Source organism: Pogonomyrmex barbatus, unplaced genomic scaffold, assembly GCF_055798465.1.
Source record: "Pogonomyrmex barbatus isolate J1 unplaced genomic scaffold, ASM5579846v1 scaffold2, whole genome shotgun sequence".
NCBI classification, from domain to species: Eukaryota; Metazoa; Arthropoda; class Insecta; order Hymenoptera; family Formicidae; genus Pogonomyrmex; species Pogonomyrmex barbatus.
The window spans coordinates 9937089-9956385 of NW_028297116.1; the positions used below are offsets into that span (position 1 = coordinate 9937089).

The 19297-nt window shown below is 21.5% G+C and overlaps 4 protein-coding genes and 1 long non-coding RNA gene across 6 annotated transcripts; all 5 read right to left on the reverse strand.

The window, feature by feature from the left end:
* Positions 1 to 4245: 4245 nt before the first annotated feature.
* LOC105433798 (peptidyl-prolyl cis-trans isomerase F, mitochondrial) lies at positions 4246 to 8040 on the reverse strand. Its single transcript, XM_089076961.1, is given in 5 exon segments — positions 4246 to 4693; positions 5803 to 6070; positions 6254 to 6466; positions 6586 to 6779; positions 7220 to 8040. Coding segments are annotated over 5 exon segments (978 nt in total). The 5' UTR covers positions 7409 to 8040; the 3' UTR covers positions 4246 to 4579.
* Positions 8041 to 8166: 126 nt separating this feature from the next.
* On the reverse strand, positions 8167 to 10488 carry LOC148936633 (uncharacterized). Its single transcript, XM_089076960.1, has 7 exons — positions 10282 to 10488; positions 9462 to 9727; positions 9122 to 9283; positions 8794 to 9046; positions 8590 to 8658; positions 8380 to 8469; positions 8167 to 8290 (listed from the first exon to the last, which is right to left on the reverse strand). Exons 2-7 carry the CDS (start codon positions 9521 to 9523, stop codon positions 8225 to 8227), a joined length of 702 nt encoding a protein of 233 aa, XP_088933086.1. The 5' UTR covers positions 9524 to 9727; positions 10282 to 10488; the 3' UTR covers positions 8167 to 8224.
* Positions 10489 to 11458: 970 nt separating this feature from the next.
* LOC148936634 (uncharacterized) lies at positions 11459 to 12018 on the reverse strand. The gene is made up of 3 exons (XR_016139242.1): positions 11939 to 12018; positions 11729 to 11818; positions 11459 to 11651 (listed from the first exon to the last, which is right to left on the reverse strand). It is a non-coding gene; the product is annotated as an uncharacterized LOC148936634 (long non-coding RNA).
* Positions 12019 to 14103: 2085 nt separating this feature from the next.
* On the reverse strand, positions 14104 to 16399 carry LOC148936635 (uncharacterized). 2 transcript variants are annotated; one of them, XM_089076503.1, is made up of 8 exons: positions 16100 to 16399; positions 15532 to 15797; positions 15277 to 15444; positions 14934 to 15183; positions 14730 to 14798; positions 14510 to 14599; positions 14332 to 14418; positions 14104 to 14202 (listed from the first exon to the last, which is right to left on the reverse strand). In XM_089076503.1, the coding sequence occupies exons 1-7, from the start codon at positions 16361 to 16363 to the stop codon at positions 14353 to 14355; spliced, it is 1173 nt and encodes a 390-aa protein (XP_088932629.1). In that variant the 5' UTR covers positions 16364 to 16399; the 3' UTR covers positions 14104 to 14202; positions 14332 to 14352. The 2 variants fall into 2 exon arrangements, with proteins under 2 accessions (XP_088932629.1, XP_088932628.1); XM_089076502.1 differs by having other exon boundaries at positions 15277 to 15797.
* A 582-nt stretch (positions 16400 to 16981) lies between these two features.
* LOC148936636 (uncharacterized) lies at positions 16982 to 18701 on the reverse strand. The gene is made up of 6 exons (XM_089077004.1): positions 18517 to 18701; positions 18012 to 18170; positions 17691 to 17940; positions 17480 to 17545; positions 17266 to 17355; positions 16982 to 17182 (listed from the first exon to the last, which is right to left on the reverse strand). Exons 1-6 carry the CDS (start codon positions 18699 to 18701, stop codon positions 17123 to 17125), a joined length of 810 nt encoding a protein of 269 aa, XP_088933130.1. The 3' UTR covers positions 16982 to 17122.
* Positions 18702 to 19297: the final 596 nt, after the last annotated feature.

The window sequence follows — 19297 nt, forward strand, 5'->3', positions numbered from 1 at the left end:
TTGTAGGTAGATCAATTTCAATTTCCTCCCGGCGCCACGGCCGACGGCGCCAATTTGGATAGGATAATTTCGAATGGCGAATTAAATATAGAGGATTTGTCTTTTTGCCCTTTTTTCTCGTAACTTTATGAAATTCCGCTGAATAATTTAAATAACGACTTTCCAATATAGCTTTATTATGCGAATTATAAAAATTTTACTAAATGAAAATTACAATTTAAAGCAACTTTTTTTTTTATTGTATAAATCCTTTTTATCTTCTTTTTTGTTTTTTCTTAAGAATTAATTACTCTATTAAAAGAACAATCAGCAAAGATTATATTACAATTCTTTTATTCATTAAATAGATTAGATTATATAGTACATATAAATTATTACATTTGAATTATGTATATAATGTAAAATTATATAGTATAAGATCATATAATGACATTGCAACTTGTATTATGATAGCTTATATCTTATATTAATGATATCTACATTATAAATAAAATTAAAAATAATTATATAATAATGAGAGAAATATTAATATACAATATGTGATTTATTTTAAAAGCGCTTAAAACAATAAGAAGAATTCTTTTATTTTTTTTATAAAATAAATTTTTATCTTTTCCGTTTATAGCATTAAACATATAAATGATTGCATTTATTAAATTTCTTAATTGTAGAATAGCGTATGAAAGCAAGGAATATACTAAAAACATAAAATATACGTTTATATTTTTTTATTTATTGAAAATATACAATATATATAATTTTTTACATAATTATATATGATTGCATAAAATACGTATGTTATTATTTGTAAAAAAAGCAATTAATATAAATCAATATAAATTAACATTTATACATTTATGTACATTTTGGTTTTAAAATTCCGTTTATCAATAAGAAATAATTTAATATATATAAGTTGATAATACGTTTTAACAACACAAAGTAATATTAGTACAAGTAGACAATATTTGACAAGCAAAATCTGAAGCGCTTAATTTTTCTTATCAGTAAAAAAATTATCTGAAAAGAATTAATTTAAAATTCATTTAAAACGATTGGGGTCTCCAAAAATCAATATCAATTAGAATCTTTCAAGATTCCTACAGATGTGCGAGTTTGTACAGGAAAATCGTTTTAAAATTCTTTTCCTCTGGTAATGGCATCTTTTGCATTTAAATATATCGGAGCACGTGCACTATCAGCCAATAAAAAGAGATCGTAAATGAAAGGTCATAAAAATATTTTTCATTTATCCACGTGGAGATACTTTTGTCAAAGAGCGTGCGCATTAGGCAAGCACGACGTCAATTGAAATTTCAATAACGGCGTAATAGCTATTACTGGAAAATATTAAGTTGTCGAAATGATGGTGAATACGTTTTCACATAAATGCAAGTAAAAAATTCGGGAAAAAGTGTTATCCACAGCAAAAAATATATGCAATAATAATGTTAATATACTTGAGTTCCTTTAGCACATACATCTAATAATGTATGTATAATCTTTTTAATTCAATAAAAAAGATTGTTTCTAATTAATAAGAAAAAGTTGTCATCAAATCAGTCAGTTGTCATATTCTAGTTAGCAAGATCATATTATATCCATGATAAGAAGTAGAGAATTTTTTTGATTGAACCAAATAAATATATTAGGATTTCTATATATGATGATAGTGTAGTGACACTACATATAATAAATATGATTTGATAAAAAATTAATAAATAATTAACAGCTGCCTACTGATACAAACGTTAGTTTTAGCACATTATAAAATGTTATTATCTAGAAAATAATTTAATGTAATTTAGAATGATTATTGATGTTTGATTGATGATTTTTTTTGTAATCTTATCTCATCCAATTTTAAAATAATGCTTTATTTTTTTATATTTTTTTTACAAATATTACGTGAGATATTTTTTATCAAAAATAATAATACAATATAATGATAAGTTGAAATTATTTATAGATATGTTTCATAATTTTTATTTGAAGTCTTATCTCATTATATAATTTCTTTTGTCATTGTACATAAACTATAAACATTTTAAATTATCTGATTAGACAAGCTGTTTTGAGTTTGAGATAAATATTACCACTATCAATAATTAATACATTGTAATTACAGTGATAGCTATTGAAGAGATTTTCATGGTATGATGATCTTTGCGTCAGTAATTGTTTTAATGTAATAATTGTTTTAATGTCATTATGATCGTAGTGTTGCGATATTAATTATCAAGGCAACTACTGTAATATCATAATAATCATAATTTTCGTAATACCAATCTCAAATTTAATATACACGTTTTAGATATATGTCGACGTAATAATAAATAACATGATCACTTCGATATAATAATAATTACAGTAACAACTAAAACATGAATATAAAATGAAATATAAATACAAAATGAAATTATTTATTGTTGGAAAACTTAATAATAATAATTTATTTCGTAACTGCAATACGATTCTATGTGTGTACTATAGTTAAATCTTATATCTAAATCTTATATCTAAATCTTTTTTTTATTCTTCTTGTAATAGTACATTGCAATATTAAAATATAAAATTACAGGTATACGTAAACAAAATATATATAAATTATGAGAAACAAAATTGATACAAAAAGATATATCAAGATATACACACTATAAGCATATTAATTTTAAATTATTAAAAAATTTAAATATATTAATAAAATAAGAAATAAAATATATAACGTTGTCAATATGCAAAGAAACAATATTCTGTAACATCGCAAATAAAAAAGGAATAAAAATAGTATTTATTTCGAAAAGAGCAATTTGCAAGAAAAAGAAGTTGAGTATAAAAATAATATTTCTTTTTTAATATTTTAAAATTTATATCTCAATTTTTACATTTTATTCTTACATTTTATTTTCTTTTGATTTTCAATTCATAAGTGCAACACCTCCTAAGAGCAATAATCATCATATTTTTTGTACAAATATTTTTGTACGAAACAAAAGAAATAAAAAGAGAGAAGAGAATGGTTAGTTCTATTACGGTCCACTTGAAAGTATAATAATCAGACTAATGTGTTGAATGCGAAATATGCGTCATTTTGCGGAATGTGAGACATCCGAAAAACTGGGGGAGGATGCGATCTCAATGAACGTCAAGAATTCGATAGATATAGGTTCTTACGCATATGTATATCTATGTATGTGTATGTGCGCGTTTATAGTTAGGAAAACCGGCAAATCTTTTAGAATTCTAAAAGACTGAGTATATCACGTGTATAATGCAACTGTAAAACGAGAAGTATAAAGCTTGGATGTGTCCACAAGAAAAACTTTCATTCTGTTTGTTATATTGATTAATTCTATCATAGTTAGTCGTAAAACAAATGAGATAAAGTAAAACTCACATTTTCCAATCTCTTCAAAATCGTTAGGAGTGTGCGGCTTTATCTTGCGGTTTTGTTATGTAGTATATACATTATGCAGTATTATATAATATTTAGTGTTAATATTTAGCAGTATAATAAAGATATAATTGTTAATTGAAAAACACACATACATACATATATACACTTTTTTCTTAGTTATTTAAGCTTATTTTAAGCTTGCAAAAGAATTTAAATGATTTGTTTAAACTTTTAAACTTAACTTTATAAATTTTGTTCCAGTCAAAGCAACAGAGTTTGTTTGTTTTTTTATTTTACGAATATCCTAGCCTGTTCGTTAATCAAGATTATAATCCATACGCAAGTTCCAATTTTTAAAAAGCATGACCTGCATTTAAAACAACGTTGATGCAACCTGTGCATGTACTATCAATTTAATTTATGTTTCTATTTATATTTGTTTATTTATTTTTATTTATTTTTATTTTTTTATCAATTGAATGCGTATTTGTTTCCATAAACTTTATTTATTTTCTATGCTTTTTATAGAATATGTGTTGTAAAATGGATATCTTAACGTTGCATGAGAAACATTTAATAAAAGACATTTAATTAAAAATTAGAGAAGAGAATTCGACGAAATCTCATTGGTACGTTAAAAAGCTATTGGTTGTTAAAAAGCTCTCATTACATACTAATGTAATTTTTAATATTGGATTTTTTATTCAGTTTTGTCTATTTAGGATTCAAATTAATTAAAAAGTAATATCAAATATGACTACTACGCATCATAGGTATTTTTATATTGCGAGCATTGGGATGCATTTATAATGATTTTGAATTATGATTAGAATTTTATTGCGTCTGCGAATCAATATTTTTTTTATTATGTTTAGAATATAATATGAATATTACACATTTAGCGTGATTGATATTTTTAATAAAAGAATTATATATAAAGTGTAAGATTTTAAGTCATAAATAAAAATATTTAAGAAGAAATTTTTTTATTATTTAATGTTTAAAGATATAAACTTCTTTTGTAATTATGTATTACATGTTATTTGATATTTATTTTTTTATAAAATAATTTTTTTTTAATATAAATCATTTCTGAAATGTCATTGAAGTTACGATTATTGATACACACAGTTAGAATTTATAATAAATTATATTTTCACACATAAATATAATGCAGTTTGCTCATATTTGGAGCTTGGACAGCCTTTAATGTGCACATTTCATCGACAGGATTCCACAATTTAATACGATCACCGATTTTATTGGCTTTCCGGTCTTCGTTCCGAATTCCTCGATCTGTTTAATCATGGCAGACATAAATAGTTTACCACTACACTGTGGTCAAACGCGCGGATAATAATTAAAGCTCCCGTAAAAGATATTGAACGATGCAATATGAAGTTTTTTTATTGCTTGTAAAATACGAAATAACTTCCTTTTCCTCTAAGCTATTCTATTCAACATATTTTTGAAATAATCTTTTCTTGTTATAATATACAATAAATTTTATTCTTATGTAACAGATAAAAGAATAAATTTTATATAATATGTACGAATATAATAAATAGAAAAAAACAACATAACTTTTAATTTTATGTTAAAAATTAATGATTAAAAAGTTAAAAATTAATATACGCAATGATACATGGAAATTATGAAATATTGAAGACAATATTTACAGTATTGTATTATACATTAAATATGATTTAATATAATAGAATATATATTCTTATAAAGAAGCAGGAGAATCGAGATATGACTTGGCTTCGTATGCTATAATTTGAAAGCTCTACACTAGATGGCGACATATATTCCATTGACTTTATATAATCGATCACTGAAGTAGATAGCATTAAAATCTGGTTCATTTATATTTTTATATATTTCACTATTATATTATACACAAATATATTTTATATATTTCACTTTTATATATTTCACTATATATTTTATATATTTCAATAAATAAATAAAAAATTAAGTTTTCTATAGATATAATTGATTTGCATAATTGTTTGGATTTAACAATTATTATTTAGTGATTATTAGAATTATTTATCTTTAGTTTTAATTATTTATTTTATATATTTTTCCAATTTAATACATGTATATTAAAAATTACTTGATTATGTATTTCATAAAAGCTAAATATTGAAATGTAAAACAAAAACAAATCTGATAATACATTTAACTATAGAATAATTTTTTTAATACAAAGTATTTTTTAGTTTCTTATTTACTATTTATCTACGATATGAGAGTTTCATTTATACTATAAAAACGAAAGAGAAACAATTTCTTTCCTGTTAGTAAGACAATCTACACAATTAAACGAACAGTTTTAGTTGGCATTGCATCACTGTAGAAAACATATTTAAATTACTAACAAAAGTATGCCATTTTACCTTGTAAATGTTCATTATTCCACCTATTACTCGGCCGAATACAATTTTATCGTCGTCTACAGTTCTCAAATGTTTAAACGTGAGATTAAACTTGGAATCGTGTTTGTTGTTGCATGTAGACAAGATACCGGGTTCTGCATGATGTAAATTAGACTTTTCTTCATTGAATGTGTCATCGTATATAGAAGTACCGCCGGTACCATCAAATTTTGTGACATCTCCTCCTTGACACCAATAGCCAGAAACAATACGATGAAATGGAGTGTGTCTACGAAATAAATATTATATAGAGTATATAATAGAATATATTCAAAAATTTTAAACTTAATTCTTAAATCAAGTTTTAATAAATTATAATTAAGGCATAACTTTAGTATTACAATTATTATCTCTAATAAATTTATGATATTGCATTTTTTGTTTAAATATAAATTTAATATAATTTATGCACTTATATGACAATCCATTTACTCCACGACAGAAAGCTGCAAAGTTTTCACATGTACGTGGTACAATACCGTCATATAGTTCAAACACCAGACGTCCCAATTTTTGATTCTCTTCTTTAAGTCCAATGTCAAAAAAACATTTTGTTCCACTTTTCTCGGACAATTGTTTTTGAATATATAATATCCCGGATAATTTTTCAATCACTGAAACATGTCTGTATAATATGGAAAGAGATATAAAAATTTTAGTGCAGAATATAAATTTTACAACCAAAAATGTAAATAAAGCAAGCTTAAAAGTTTTGTTGTATTTTCTAAATAATAATTAGGCAACCTTGCATGATGTTCTATCGCTTCATGCATGCTCTTCCAGTTTTCCAAAAACGCACGAGTGGGATATTGACTTTCTGCTTGACGAATTTTCTTCAGCATAATTCTATTTTTTCGCATAATTACATTATTTTTATTTTCTTGATTTTCAAGTCTTGATTTATATTTGACATCCGGTGCCCAACAATTCACAGATCCCTAAATACGAAAAAGAAACGCTTAACAAAACATGAATATATTTTATTCGAATCGATTATGTAAATATATTTTCATAATATTAAAAAATATAAATATAATAAATAATATAAATGAAACAATAATATAAATAATATAAATAAAACGACATATATATATAAATGAAACAATATAATAATATAAATGAATAATAATATAAATGAACAATAAGGTGACACACATATATATATATATATATATATATATATATACATGTCACCTTATTGTTTCATTTATATTATTTATTATATTTATATTTTTATATATATATTTATATATATATATATATATTTATTATATATATATATATATATATATATATATATATATACAATTATATATATATATATATATACACACAATTGTATTTTAATTTTAATAAAGTAAGATACAGTAATACTAACCCCTAACCGATGAATTATATTTATCTTCTTTAATAATTTCATATTTTCTTTATCTATTTGTTTAACTCGTATAGCATCACGTTGTAAATTAAACGCTTTCAAATAAATAGATGCATTAAAATGTGGAGATTTGTCAACTTTTGATACAACGTGCATATAACGTGGTTTCTTACGCGTTTTATCATTCATAATAAATATAATTTGTATAAAATTTAATTTTTATCATACAATTTTTGAAAAATGTTTATTGCAAGGTTTATATTAATATTTTATCATACTTTTATATTAATTTTATTTATAATGTTAGCTAGTGTGAATTTATAACCAAAATTTGTGAAAATCTTTATTCACATGACGTTATGTGAATTGATGCAATGTTCAGATAATAATTACTACTGTATAAAATTAAATTTAATAGCAAGTTAATGATGTATTTCAACAACATGCCTTTGAAAGAGATATAAATAAACATAATATTATGTATTATGTATTATATATAATAAACTTACATGCATAAACGCAGGTATTAATGAGCTTATCTGATTATGTGCAATCCGTTAATTAATTCATTAATTACATCTGTTCATTTCTTTTGTCAGTTGTCCAATTAGTATTAAATTATGTTAGATAATAATTAAAATAATATGTATATGAAAGTATATATAATATGTATATGAGAATATGTATATGTATATGTATATGTATATGAGAGAAATTCTTCTATTATTGACATCATTATTTTTTAATAATAATTTTATTTTTTGTATATTAAAATATATAAAATTGCTTTTATATTGATAAAAATAATACGAGAAAGATAAAAAGAAAAAATAAAATAAGAAAAATAAAAATATGATAAAAATTAATTTATATTTTTTAACAGTTTTATAAAAACAAAAGAATTTCTCTATAAATATTAAAATATTTATTAGAATAGTATATTAAATATTGAATATTAATTAATATGATTGAAAGATGTTGTTTATCGTATTTAGCTATAATTTTTCAATGTAACTTGAATCTGTCTGCTTGTATTAATATAATTCCAAGTGTCAGAATAGATTCGAAGTACTATAAAAAAATTAACATTAATTTTAATATAATCAATATATGTATAAATTTATATTTATAAATAAAATAATAATGGATTATTAACATACTCTATAAAGGAATGTATATCCAAATTGGAAAAGTCTAAGTCCGCAAAATTTGAGTGGCGTTTTTGTCACTTGTAATAAAAATTGTAAGACCTATATTAAGATAATAAATAATTTAATATGTCGTTGATTTTCAATTTACATAATTAAAATTCAAATGAAAGTTTTGTAAATTTAGGTAATAACAACTTTTAATTTTACATTGAAACTTACATTTTCATGTACTTCTACATCATAGGAGAAATACGAAATTTTATTTATAACATCGCTTGTTGCATTTGCCTAAAATTGGAGTAAAATTAATATTATTCTTAATTTTGTGAAATTTACAATATTAAATCTCAATTAGTAGTTATATAATTACTGAATATAATTTAAAATAATTGTGCATTTTAAATTTGAATATAAAAGTGTTACCTTTGTACTAACTCTCTCGCACATGTAATTGATTAAAACAAGTCTGGAAAGATACCAAATTAGCCACAATATGATTATAGTAACAACTAAGATTTTTTTATTAATAATGTAATTTCTGACAAATATTGCAGTGAAAAGTTCACGGAAAAATTCCGCTATAAAACCGAAATAGCATATCATCTTGCAAGTCATTTGTATTTCAAATATTGAATTTATTTCATGAGATATTTTATATAATTCCAGATGCAGATGTCTGTAATATGAATATAATAAATAATTTTATTATGCAGATTCATAAAAGTGATTGCGTAAAAATGATTAAACTTACATTATGATCCATGTCATATATTTTCTGTTTGGAGCATTCGGAAATCTGCGCTGTTGCGAATGCAATATAGATTTTTCCCAAACTTGTTTTATCTCATATGCATTTTTTGTCACTAATTTATGAAAATGTTCGTTAACTTGATCAAACTTCAATTCTAAGTATCTAATGTATAAAAAATGTATAAAAAATATATAAAAAAAATTAGCAATATACTGTAATTTTTAAGAGTTTTTAAAAAGATAATTAGTTTTAAAAACATAAGTTTTTTTAAATAATATAAATTTATACATAGATTACTAAAAATATTTTTATATGCGATAACTTTTATATTTATACCAACCCAAGAATACTTGCAAAAATTAGATCATCAATAATGTTGATATCAGAACAATAGTTTAGCATAAATGTTAAATAGATGGACGTTAGAGCATTATATGTATCTCGCCACCGTATATAATCACAATAGTTTAATAATAAAATTAGTATAAACCATCCTAAGATAATCCATGTTATTCTCTTATTTAATTTCTGATAATCCGTTATTGATCCAAGTTTTTCCAATGTCTCATCCACAATAGAAAGTCTCTTTAGACATTTTTTAAATTTCTTATGCAAAAAGTCAATATGTAATTAATAAATATTATACATATAAACATCCAAACATCTCTCTCTCTCTCTCTCTCTCTCTCTCTCTCTCTCTCTCTCTCTCTTTCTTTGAGATTATATCTTATATTTATATCTTAATGTATATTATGATTACTAAATATATATACATATATATTTTATACATAGATAATAAGTATATTTATATTATTTAAAAAAAATGCAATATGCATTTTATTTGAACAACAGTTATTAGATCAAATTATCAAAAATTGAATAAAATTAAAATATTATTAATATTAATAATATTAATAATATTAATAATATTAAAATATTATAATTATTTTATTGAACGTATTGCAAAAAAATTTGTCAATAATTTTTATTAAATTTTTTAGTGAAATAATATTGTGACAATTTGCAAATATCATTTCAAAGATTTTTAAAATTATTTCATATAAAACAATATAATATTATCTATATAATTAATATTATATCTTATAATTATATTATATCTATAAAAAATTAATTGTTAATATTTTCTAACATTTTCTTACCTTATTATAATATATTCCAAGAAATATTGATAATAGAGCAGTAAAAATATTCAATAAAACATATATATAGTACTCGGCAGATTCATCAGGTATGTAAAATATAATTTTATCTACTATCAAAAAACAATAAACCGACCACAATAGTAGAATATAGAAAAGACTGAACCAAAATTTTCGATGTTTCGCAGAAAACTCTGTAATTCTCAAACCGCATACCCAACTGATCAACAAAAGTGGCGATAAAACAGACTCAATACTTTTCGCCATGGCAGATTTCAAATTATACTTTTCTTTCTGTTTGTCGTTGACGACGATAGTGGATCTCCATAATTGTAATAGCTACACTTACGTATATTAGAATAATCGATCCACTAAATTACACACACTGTAATATAGGACAATTGTTAAGTTTCTTTATATGTTTTCATAAAACAAATGGGTTTATCGAAGGAAATAAATAAGTTATGATGAAAAATCGATTTCATTGGCATACTTATCTTTCTATTTCGATAAATTTACAAATATATTACATATATATTCGAAAAACATCAAATAACAAGTAAAAATGTATATAGAATAAAACATATTAATATTTGTAATCAAAAGAAAATGTGTAATAATAGAATAATAAGGTCTATTTAAAACAATTCTGCTTTCTTTTTATTTAAATGTATATTTTTATGTGCAATTATATAATATTACAACATTTCATTAACATTATCTTTACCTGGATATTTCAAAATTATTATAATCTATGTATTTGAACTTAGAGAATTTGAAGCAGTTGCATATTGCATATTATGAACTTGTTGCAGTTATTGCATATTATTAGTAAAATTAATTTCTTATAGAAATTGTCGTGAAATATAGAATTAATTTTTTCTATTCTATTCTAACTTTTTTATATTGTATATTAGTTTTATTGAAGACTGAATAGTTATTGGAGATTGGATAATTTTATTTTTTTTATAAAAGCACAATTTTATGAAAGATACCAATAAAAATGATACTATAAAATTGTGCTTTTATAAAAAAAATAATTATTAGTAAGAATGAAGTCTCCAATAAAATTAATATACAATATAACAAAGTTAGGATAGAAAAAATTGATTTTATATTTTATAACAATTTCTATAAGAAATTAATTTTATTAATAATATTAATAATAACTGCAATAACATTGGATAATTTATAAATTATCCAAATGTTATTGCAAATTATTTTATAAATTACATTATAAATATACATACATTGTTTGTTATTTATTTATATACTATTTATATATTATATGAATTATTATTTGTTAAATGGTTACTGTTTATATGCGCTTGTAAATATATAATTAATACAGTCAACATAGAAGTAGCAAACTAAAAAAGATAATAATTACAATACTGATATTTTTTTAATAGCAATAATAAAGATTATAATATAATTTATAACATACCCCGAAAAAAAAATTAAAACCAAATTGGAAGAGTCCAAGTCCGCAAAATCTAAGCGGCGATTGAGTTATTTGTAATATAATCTGTAAAATCTATATTAATATCTATATTAATAAATATCAAAGTTAATTTTTATATTTATGGTTTTATGTTTGTATTTTAATTTAAATTAAAGTCTATGTTTTAATTATACAACAAACTTGGAAACTTACATTTTCACGAAATTCAAGATCGCGACTAAGAAAGGAAAGTTGATTTATAAAATCTTTTGTCGCATTTGCCTAAAAGGTAATGGTTATATAAAAATTTAAGTTGCTTCAAATTTATTAATAAAATTAATTAAATTCAATTAAAATATAATATTACTTGTAACAGATAAATAATTATTAAAATTAAATTTTTAAATAAGTGAACCAAATTTCTTATATATAAAATTATTACCTTTTTACTGACTTTTTCGCATATATAATTAATACAAATGAGTTTAAAAGTGTGTAAAAAAAGTCAGGATATAATTAAAATAACAAAAATTATACAGTCATTCACATAATTTTTTAGAAATATTATATTAGAAAGTTCTCTAAAACACATCGTTAAGAAAGCGAAGTGACATCCCATTTCGAAAGTTATTTGTGTTCCAAATATCGAATCTATTTTACGAGATATTTTACATAATTCTGAATGAAGATGCCTGAATAAAAATATCTATTTTACTACACAAAACAATAAATAAGCAAACTTATATAAATATTCTTACATTACAATCCATATTATACATTTGATTCTTGTCATTTTTGAAAATCTAGTTTGATACGAACATAACAAAGAATATTTGTAAGTTAATGTTTTTTCTTGTTTATTACTTCTTACTAATTTTCCAATGTGTTCATTAATTTGATCAAATTTTAATCCTATATATCTAAACATACAAGAATTCAGTAAATAAAAAGATTAGCAAGTATATAAATATAAATATATAAATATATTTGTGTATGTAAAAACATGAACTAACCAAAGAATAATCACAATTGTGAGATCAACAACAATGCTAACAAAAATACAATAATTGCGCGTAATAGGAACGAAGATAATTTGTAAAAACTTGAAATTAATTTCTTTTAAAAAGCTAATTTCCAAACAAGTTATTAATATTATCGCCATAATACATCCTAAAGCAAGCCATACAATTCTTATTTTGAACATGTGATAATCGGTTATTGTTCCAAGTTGATCCAATGTGTCATCCACAGTAATCAGTTTCTTTATACAAATTCTAAATATCTAATGATAAAATGCAATAGAAAATATTAGAAAATATTATTATTAAGTGCAATATAAAATTTTTTTATCTATCGATTTGTATCTATTGTATCTATTTATATCTCGATAATTTTTTAAAAAATATTGAATTTATTATTTTTATTGATATTATTTTTATTTACATAGTTAGTAGTATTTACATAGTAGTTTCATTAAGAAATAGGATTATCGAATGTGTAAAATACAAAATTTTAGTTTTGTATTTTATACATTCGATAATTCTATTTCTTAATAAAACTATGTAAATAAAAATAATATCAAAAATAATATTAATAAAAATAATAAATTCAATATTTTTCATCATCATTCACAGTATTTCATATTTTGCTTATTAGATAATTATTATAAGAAACTATAACCGCAGGTTTAAACCCGTAATTATTTATTTTAAATATTCACATATAAATATTTTTCATTATTACTTTTACCTTATCATAATATACTCCAATGATAATTGATAATAACGTTGTAAAAATAAGTAGTCCAACACAAACATGATATTCTATTGAATAGTTGGCTGTATACGATAATCCATATATTATAATAAAATTGTAAAATAACCATAACAGACACATGTATAAAAGACTAAACCATTGTTTTGGATCATTTGTTGAAAACTGAACTACTCTTAAACCACATACATAATTAATAATTAATAACGGCGACAAAATTTCTTGAATGCTCTTTGTCATAACGTATGCAATTATGAAATGTACGATCTTTGCAAATAACTTTAAATGATAACGATAACGGATCTGTATGATTATGACTGTTATACTTTTATAATGAAATAATCGATACGTAAAATACGATAAATGTTATATATGTTATCTTTGGAACAAAATTAGATGGATTCATGTGTTTTCACATGAAACATGTACATTCATAAACATGTAAACATTGATATTGTAATTTTATTTTTTAATTTTTTATATATAATTATTTTAATATTTTTATAATATTATTTTTGTATAAATATATTATAATTATATATTAATTAATTAGACAAATTGTTAGAAATTGTATTTTTTATATATACATGAAATAGTTATCATAAAGAAAATAATTATTAAGAAACAATAGAAGTAAATGAAAATTGATAAAATTAATATAGAAGAGATGTGATAGAAAGAATTAATTTCACATATTTTATAACCTGAAAAAATTAATAATATATAATATTTAAAATATTTAAAAATTTAATATATTTAAGAACAGTTGACAAATTATATATCATATGTTAAATATTATCTAATAGTCTATTATCTATTTAAATACTGCTTACATTATATTTGTCATTATTTTTTTAACGTTTAATACTAGTATATGTTTGTAGATATATAATTAATATGGTCAAAATAGAAGCGGAAAACTGAAAAAGATAAGTTTATTAGATATTAATTTAATTATTAGATATTTTTCAACAACTTCTAATAAAATATTATATGATAGTTACAACCTACCCCACAAATGAATTTAAAACCAAACTGAAAGAGTCCAAGTCCATAAAATCTTAATGGCGATTGAGTTATGTGTAATAAAAATTGTAAAATCTGTATTTTAATATAATGATTATTTTTTAATTAATTAATTATGTAATTTTTATGTCTTTATATCTTTTATTTTTATTTTCTTTTGAATCAAAGTTTATTTTAATCACATTTAGCGAATTTAAAAGCTTACATTTTCATGAATTTCGGTTTCATAGATGGAATACGTTAATCTATTTATAAAGTCTCCTGTTGCATTTGCCTAAAATTAAAATTTGCGAAAGAAGAATTAAAATTGTTTTAAATTTAATTAATTAATATAAAATTCAATATTACTTATAATAAATAAATAATTAAATTTTTAATAAATTGAACAAAAATGTTTAAAAATTGATACCTTCGTGCTAACCTTCTCGCATACATAATTAATGAGAAGAAGTCTGAAGACATATACAAAAAACCAGAATACAATTAGAATGACATACACTATATTATTAGCAATGTAATTCTTTATGAATATTAAATGAAAAATTTCTTTACAATACATTGCTATGAAAACGAAATAGCATCCTATTTCAATAGTCATCTGTATTCCAAATATTGAATCTATTTCGCGAGATATTTTACATAATTCCGAATGAAGATGCCTGTATAATATGATTTTTATCTTATGTAAAGTAATCGTATAATAAATTAAATTTAACATAAAACTTAAATTTTTTAAAAATTGAATAACTTACATTACAATCCATGTCACACATTTGTTTTTTAAAGCTTTTGAAAATCTAGACTTATTTGAATATAGTATGAAATATTCCGATATTATTTGTATTTTATCTTTATCCTTATTATCTTCTGACAATTTTTTAAGACATTCGTTAATTTGATCAAACTTTAATCCTGTGTATCTAAATACGTTAAATTCTTCTAATGAGTAAAAATATTTATTACATACATTTAAATATATTCGTGTATGTATAAAACCATAAACTAACCCAAGAATAATTGCTATTATCAGATCTTCAATAAAATTAATATAAGAATAATAATTGCGTACAACAGGAATAATTATAGCTGGTAAAATATCAAAATGTTTGTTTAAAACATAACTCTCTAGATAAGTCATTAGTATGACTATTATGGACCATGCTAAAGTAGACCATACTATTTTTATTTTGAATTTGTGATAATTAGTTGTTATCCCAAGATCTTTTAGTGTGTCATCCAAAATTATGAGTTTTTTTATACAATTTCCAAATATCTAATGCAAAAGATAAAATGTAATAAACAAATAATCTGCAAATAATCTTCTTTACTATTTTAATAAAATATTTTTTATGAAATGTTATATAAAACACAAGCACATTAACATTATATATTATTTAATTTTTTTTAAGAAATAATTTTACTATATGTAAAAAATTAATATTTTCTTAGAACAAAATGCTGAACATTTTATATACTGTGTGGCAATTTCTTCTTTTTAAAATAAATTATGTTGAAGTTCATTGCAATAATTTATTTAAAAATACATAACAAATATTTTTCATGCGTGTCTCCTACCTTATTATAATAAACACTAATGACAAATGATATTAACACTGATGAGATTTCTATCCCAAAACAAACATGATATTCAATGGAATAATTGAATGTATAAGATATTTCTTGTACCAGACTAAAATTGTATAATGACCATAACAGCAATATGTATAGAAAACTAAACCATTGTTTCGGATTATTTGCAGGTAATTCGATTACTCTTAAACCACACACATAACTAATAATCAGTAATGGCGATAAAACTTCCCGAATGTTTTTCGTCATAACGCAAGACTTTGCAATTACAAACTGCACTTTCTTTCTGTCAGCAACTTTGTTAAATGATCATGAAAATAGATCTTTATTCTTACAATTGCTATACTTATGTATAATGAAATAAACAATATACTGAAATACACATTACATGAAATATTGTGTAAATATAATTAAATGGAATTATCTTATGTTTTCAGAAGAAATACATTTATAACATAAATATTGATATTCTTGGCATCTTTAAACTTTATTTTTCTAATCTTATTACTGTACAATTCTATTATACTTAACATAATGTTATCACATACATAATGTAACATAACATAATGTAATCAAAAAAAGTATCAAATAATAAATATAAAATATAAATAATTTTAAGATATGTAATATTTTTAATTATTAACGATTTGTAATGTAACAATGCAATAATATAAATACTAGTAATTTTCACAACATGTTTTAATAATAATAGAAATTACATTTTTTTATGAAATATGTTTTATGTTTTCGTGCAAATGATTATAAAAAAAATAAAAGTAATATAATTGGAAGGATATATAATTGAAATAAAGTTAGATTAAAAAATATTAATTTTATAGTTTATAATATAATATAAGTTTGTGGAAAATTATAAATATTAATTTATTGCATAAATATATAATATAATAATCAATGCATGTTAAAAATACCTTTTATTTAACATTAAATATATTATTTATTAATATCTAATTAAAATTTGTTTATGCAATATGTCAATATGCATCAGAATCATTTACTCATATGCATTTGTATTAATATAACTAAAACAGCTGCAGCATATTGAAAGAACTAAAAGATAACAATTTTATTTTTTTATATATTTACTGTAAATAAGTATCTTTAATGAATAATATGTGACAGTTAAAACGCACATCATGAAAGACTTTATAGCCAAATTGAAAGAGTCCAAGTCCGCAGAAGTGAAGTTGCGCTTGAGTTATTTGCAATAAAAACTGTGAAATCTATTAATATAATAGATTAGTATATACAATTTTGGTATATTTGTACTTAAATTTAAACAATATTTAGCATATATTTTAACAATATTTAGCAAAATTTTTTTTAATTCAATTTAAATTAACTTACATTTTTGTGATCAACATCATAATTGGAATAAGATATTTTATTTATTAATCTTCTTGTTGCATTTGCCTAAAATTTAAATATGCAAAATTATATTAAGATTAATTTCTAATTTAGTTTTATTTAGAACTATAAATATAGAAAAGTTAATATTAATAATTATTGAAAATACATGCAAAATAAATAAATTTTGAAATTGATCATAAAATAATACCTTACTGCTGGTCTCCTCGCATGTATAATTAATATACAATAATTTAAAAAAAAAATAAAAAGACCAAATTAAAATTAGGGTTGCATATAATAATGTATTATTAACATAATTATTGATAAATATTATGTTAAATATTTCATAAAAGCTGTGGGCTAACCAACAGAAGTAACATGCTATGGACATAGTCATTCCTGTTCCGAATATTGTATCTACCTCACGAGATATTTTACATAAATCCAAATGAAGATGCCTATGTAAATGCAATATTTTATATTTGATTATGTAAAAGTACCATTTCTATAATTCATATATTTCTCTTACATTAAAATCCATATTAACAATTCATCGTTTGCAACCTTCGAAGATATATATTGATGCGAATGCAACATAGGATTTTTCCATGCTCGCTTTATTTCATATTTATCTCTTGTCAAATTTTGAAGATATTTGTTAACTTGATCAAACTTTAATTTTATATATCTAAAAAAAAGAAAAGATTATATAGTGAATAATATCTAATAATATTAACAGACATATAAATATATATAAAAAGCTTGTGAAAAAGATTGAATTCTTTATACATATTACTAATATATAATTATTAACTACTAATATATAATAGTAATATATAATTACTACTAATTACTATTAATATATATATATATATATATATATATATATATATATATATATTGTAGATATATATATAGATTTAATTATTAAAAAATAATTTTATTAATTATATATATATATATATATATATATATATATACATATACTACCATTAAATTACTAAAATAATTTTTTATAAATAAGATATACTAACCCAAGAATACTCATAAAAATTAGGTTGCTAATGAAATTAAGATGACTACAAAAATTTATCATATAAACAATATAAACACTTGTTGTAATATCATAATTACATTCATCTTGTAACCATAGAGCTTCTACGAAAGTTATTAATGTGACTATTATAATCCAGCTTAAGACGAACCATATTATTTTCATGTGTAATTTATGATAATCTGTTATTATTCCAAGTTTTTCCAACGTATTCTCCACAATAGTGAGCTTCTTTAAACAGTTCTTAAATTTCTAATATAAAAGACAATGTATAATAACGCATGAAAAATTAATGCTAATCTGAAAATTTGACTGTATTATAATTAATGAAGCAATTAATTTAGTTATAAAAAGATGAAACATAAGCGATGAAACATGTATACATATGTTTTCTTACCGACGTTCTATCTTTTTACAGGTAAATTAATTACTTTATTATAACATAGTTAAGTTTTCAAATAAGTATTAATTTTATATATACTTTATATATATTTTATATATAATTTTATATATAATTTTATATATTTTTTTATATAATTTTTCTTGTGTACCAAATAATAATTTGCAAAATATATCGAAAAGAAGTTATTAATAATTTGTGACGCGTCATCAATACGTTAACATTTTCTTTGTAGTATTTTTCTTACATTATATACAAATATAATATAAGAAATCATAAATTAAAAATGTGAATTATTGTTAAATAAGTGTTATATATACTATTTAAGTTATTATCTCAAAATATGATTAATATAATGTTT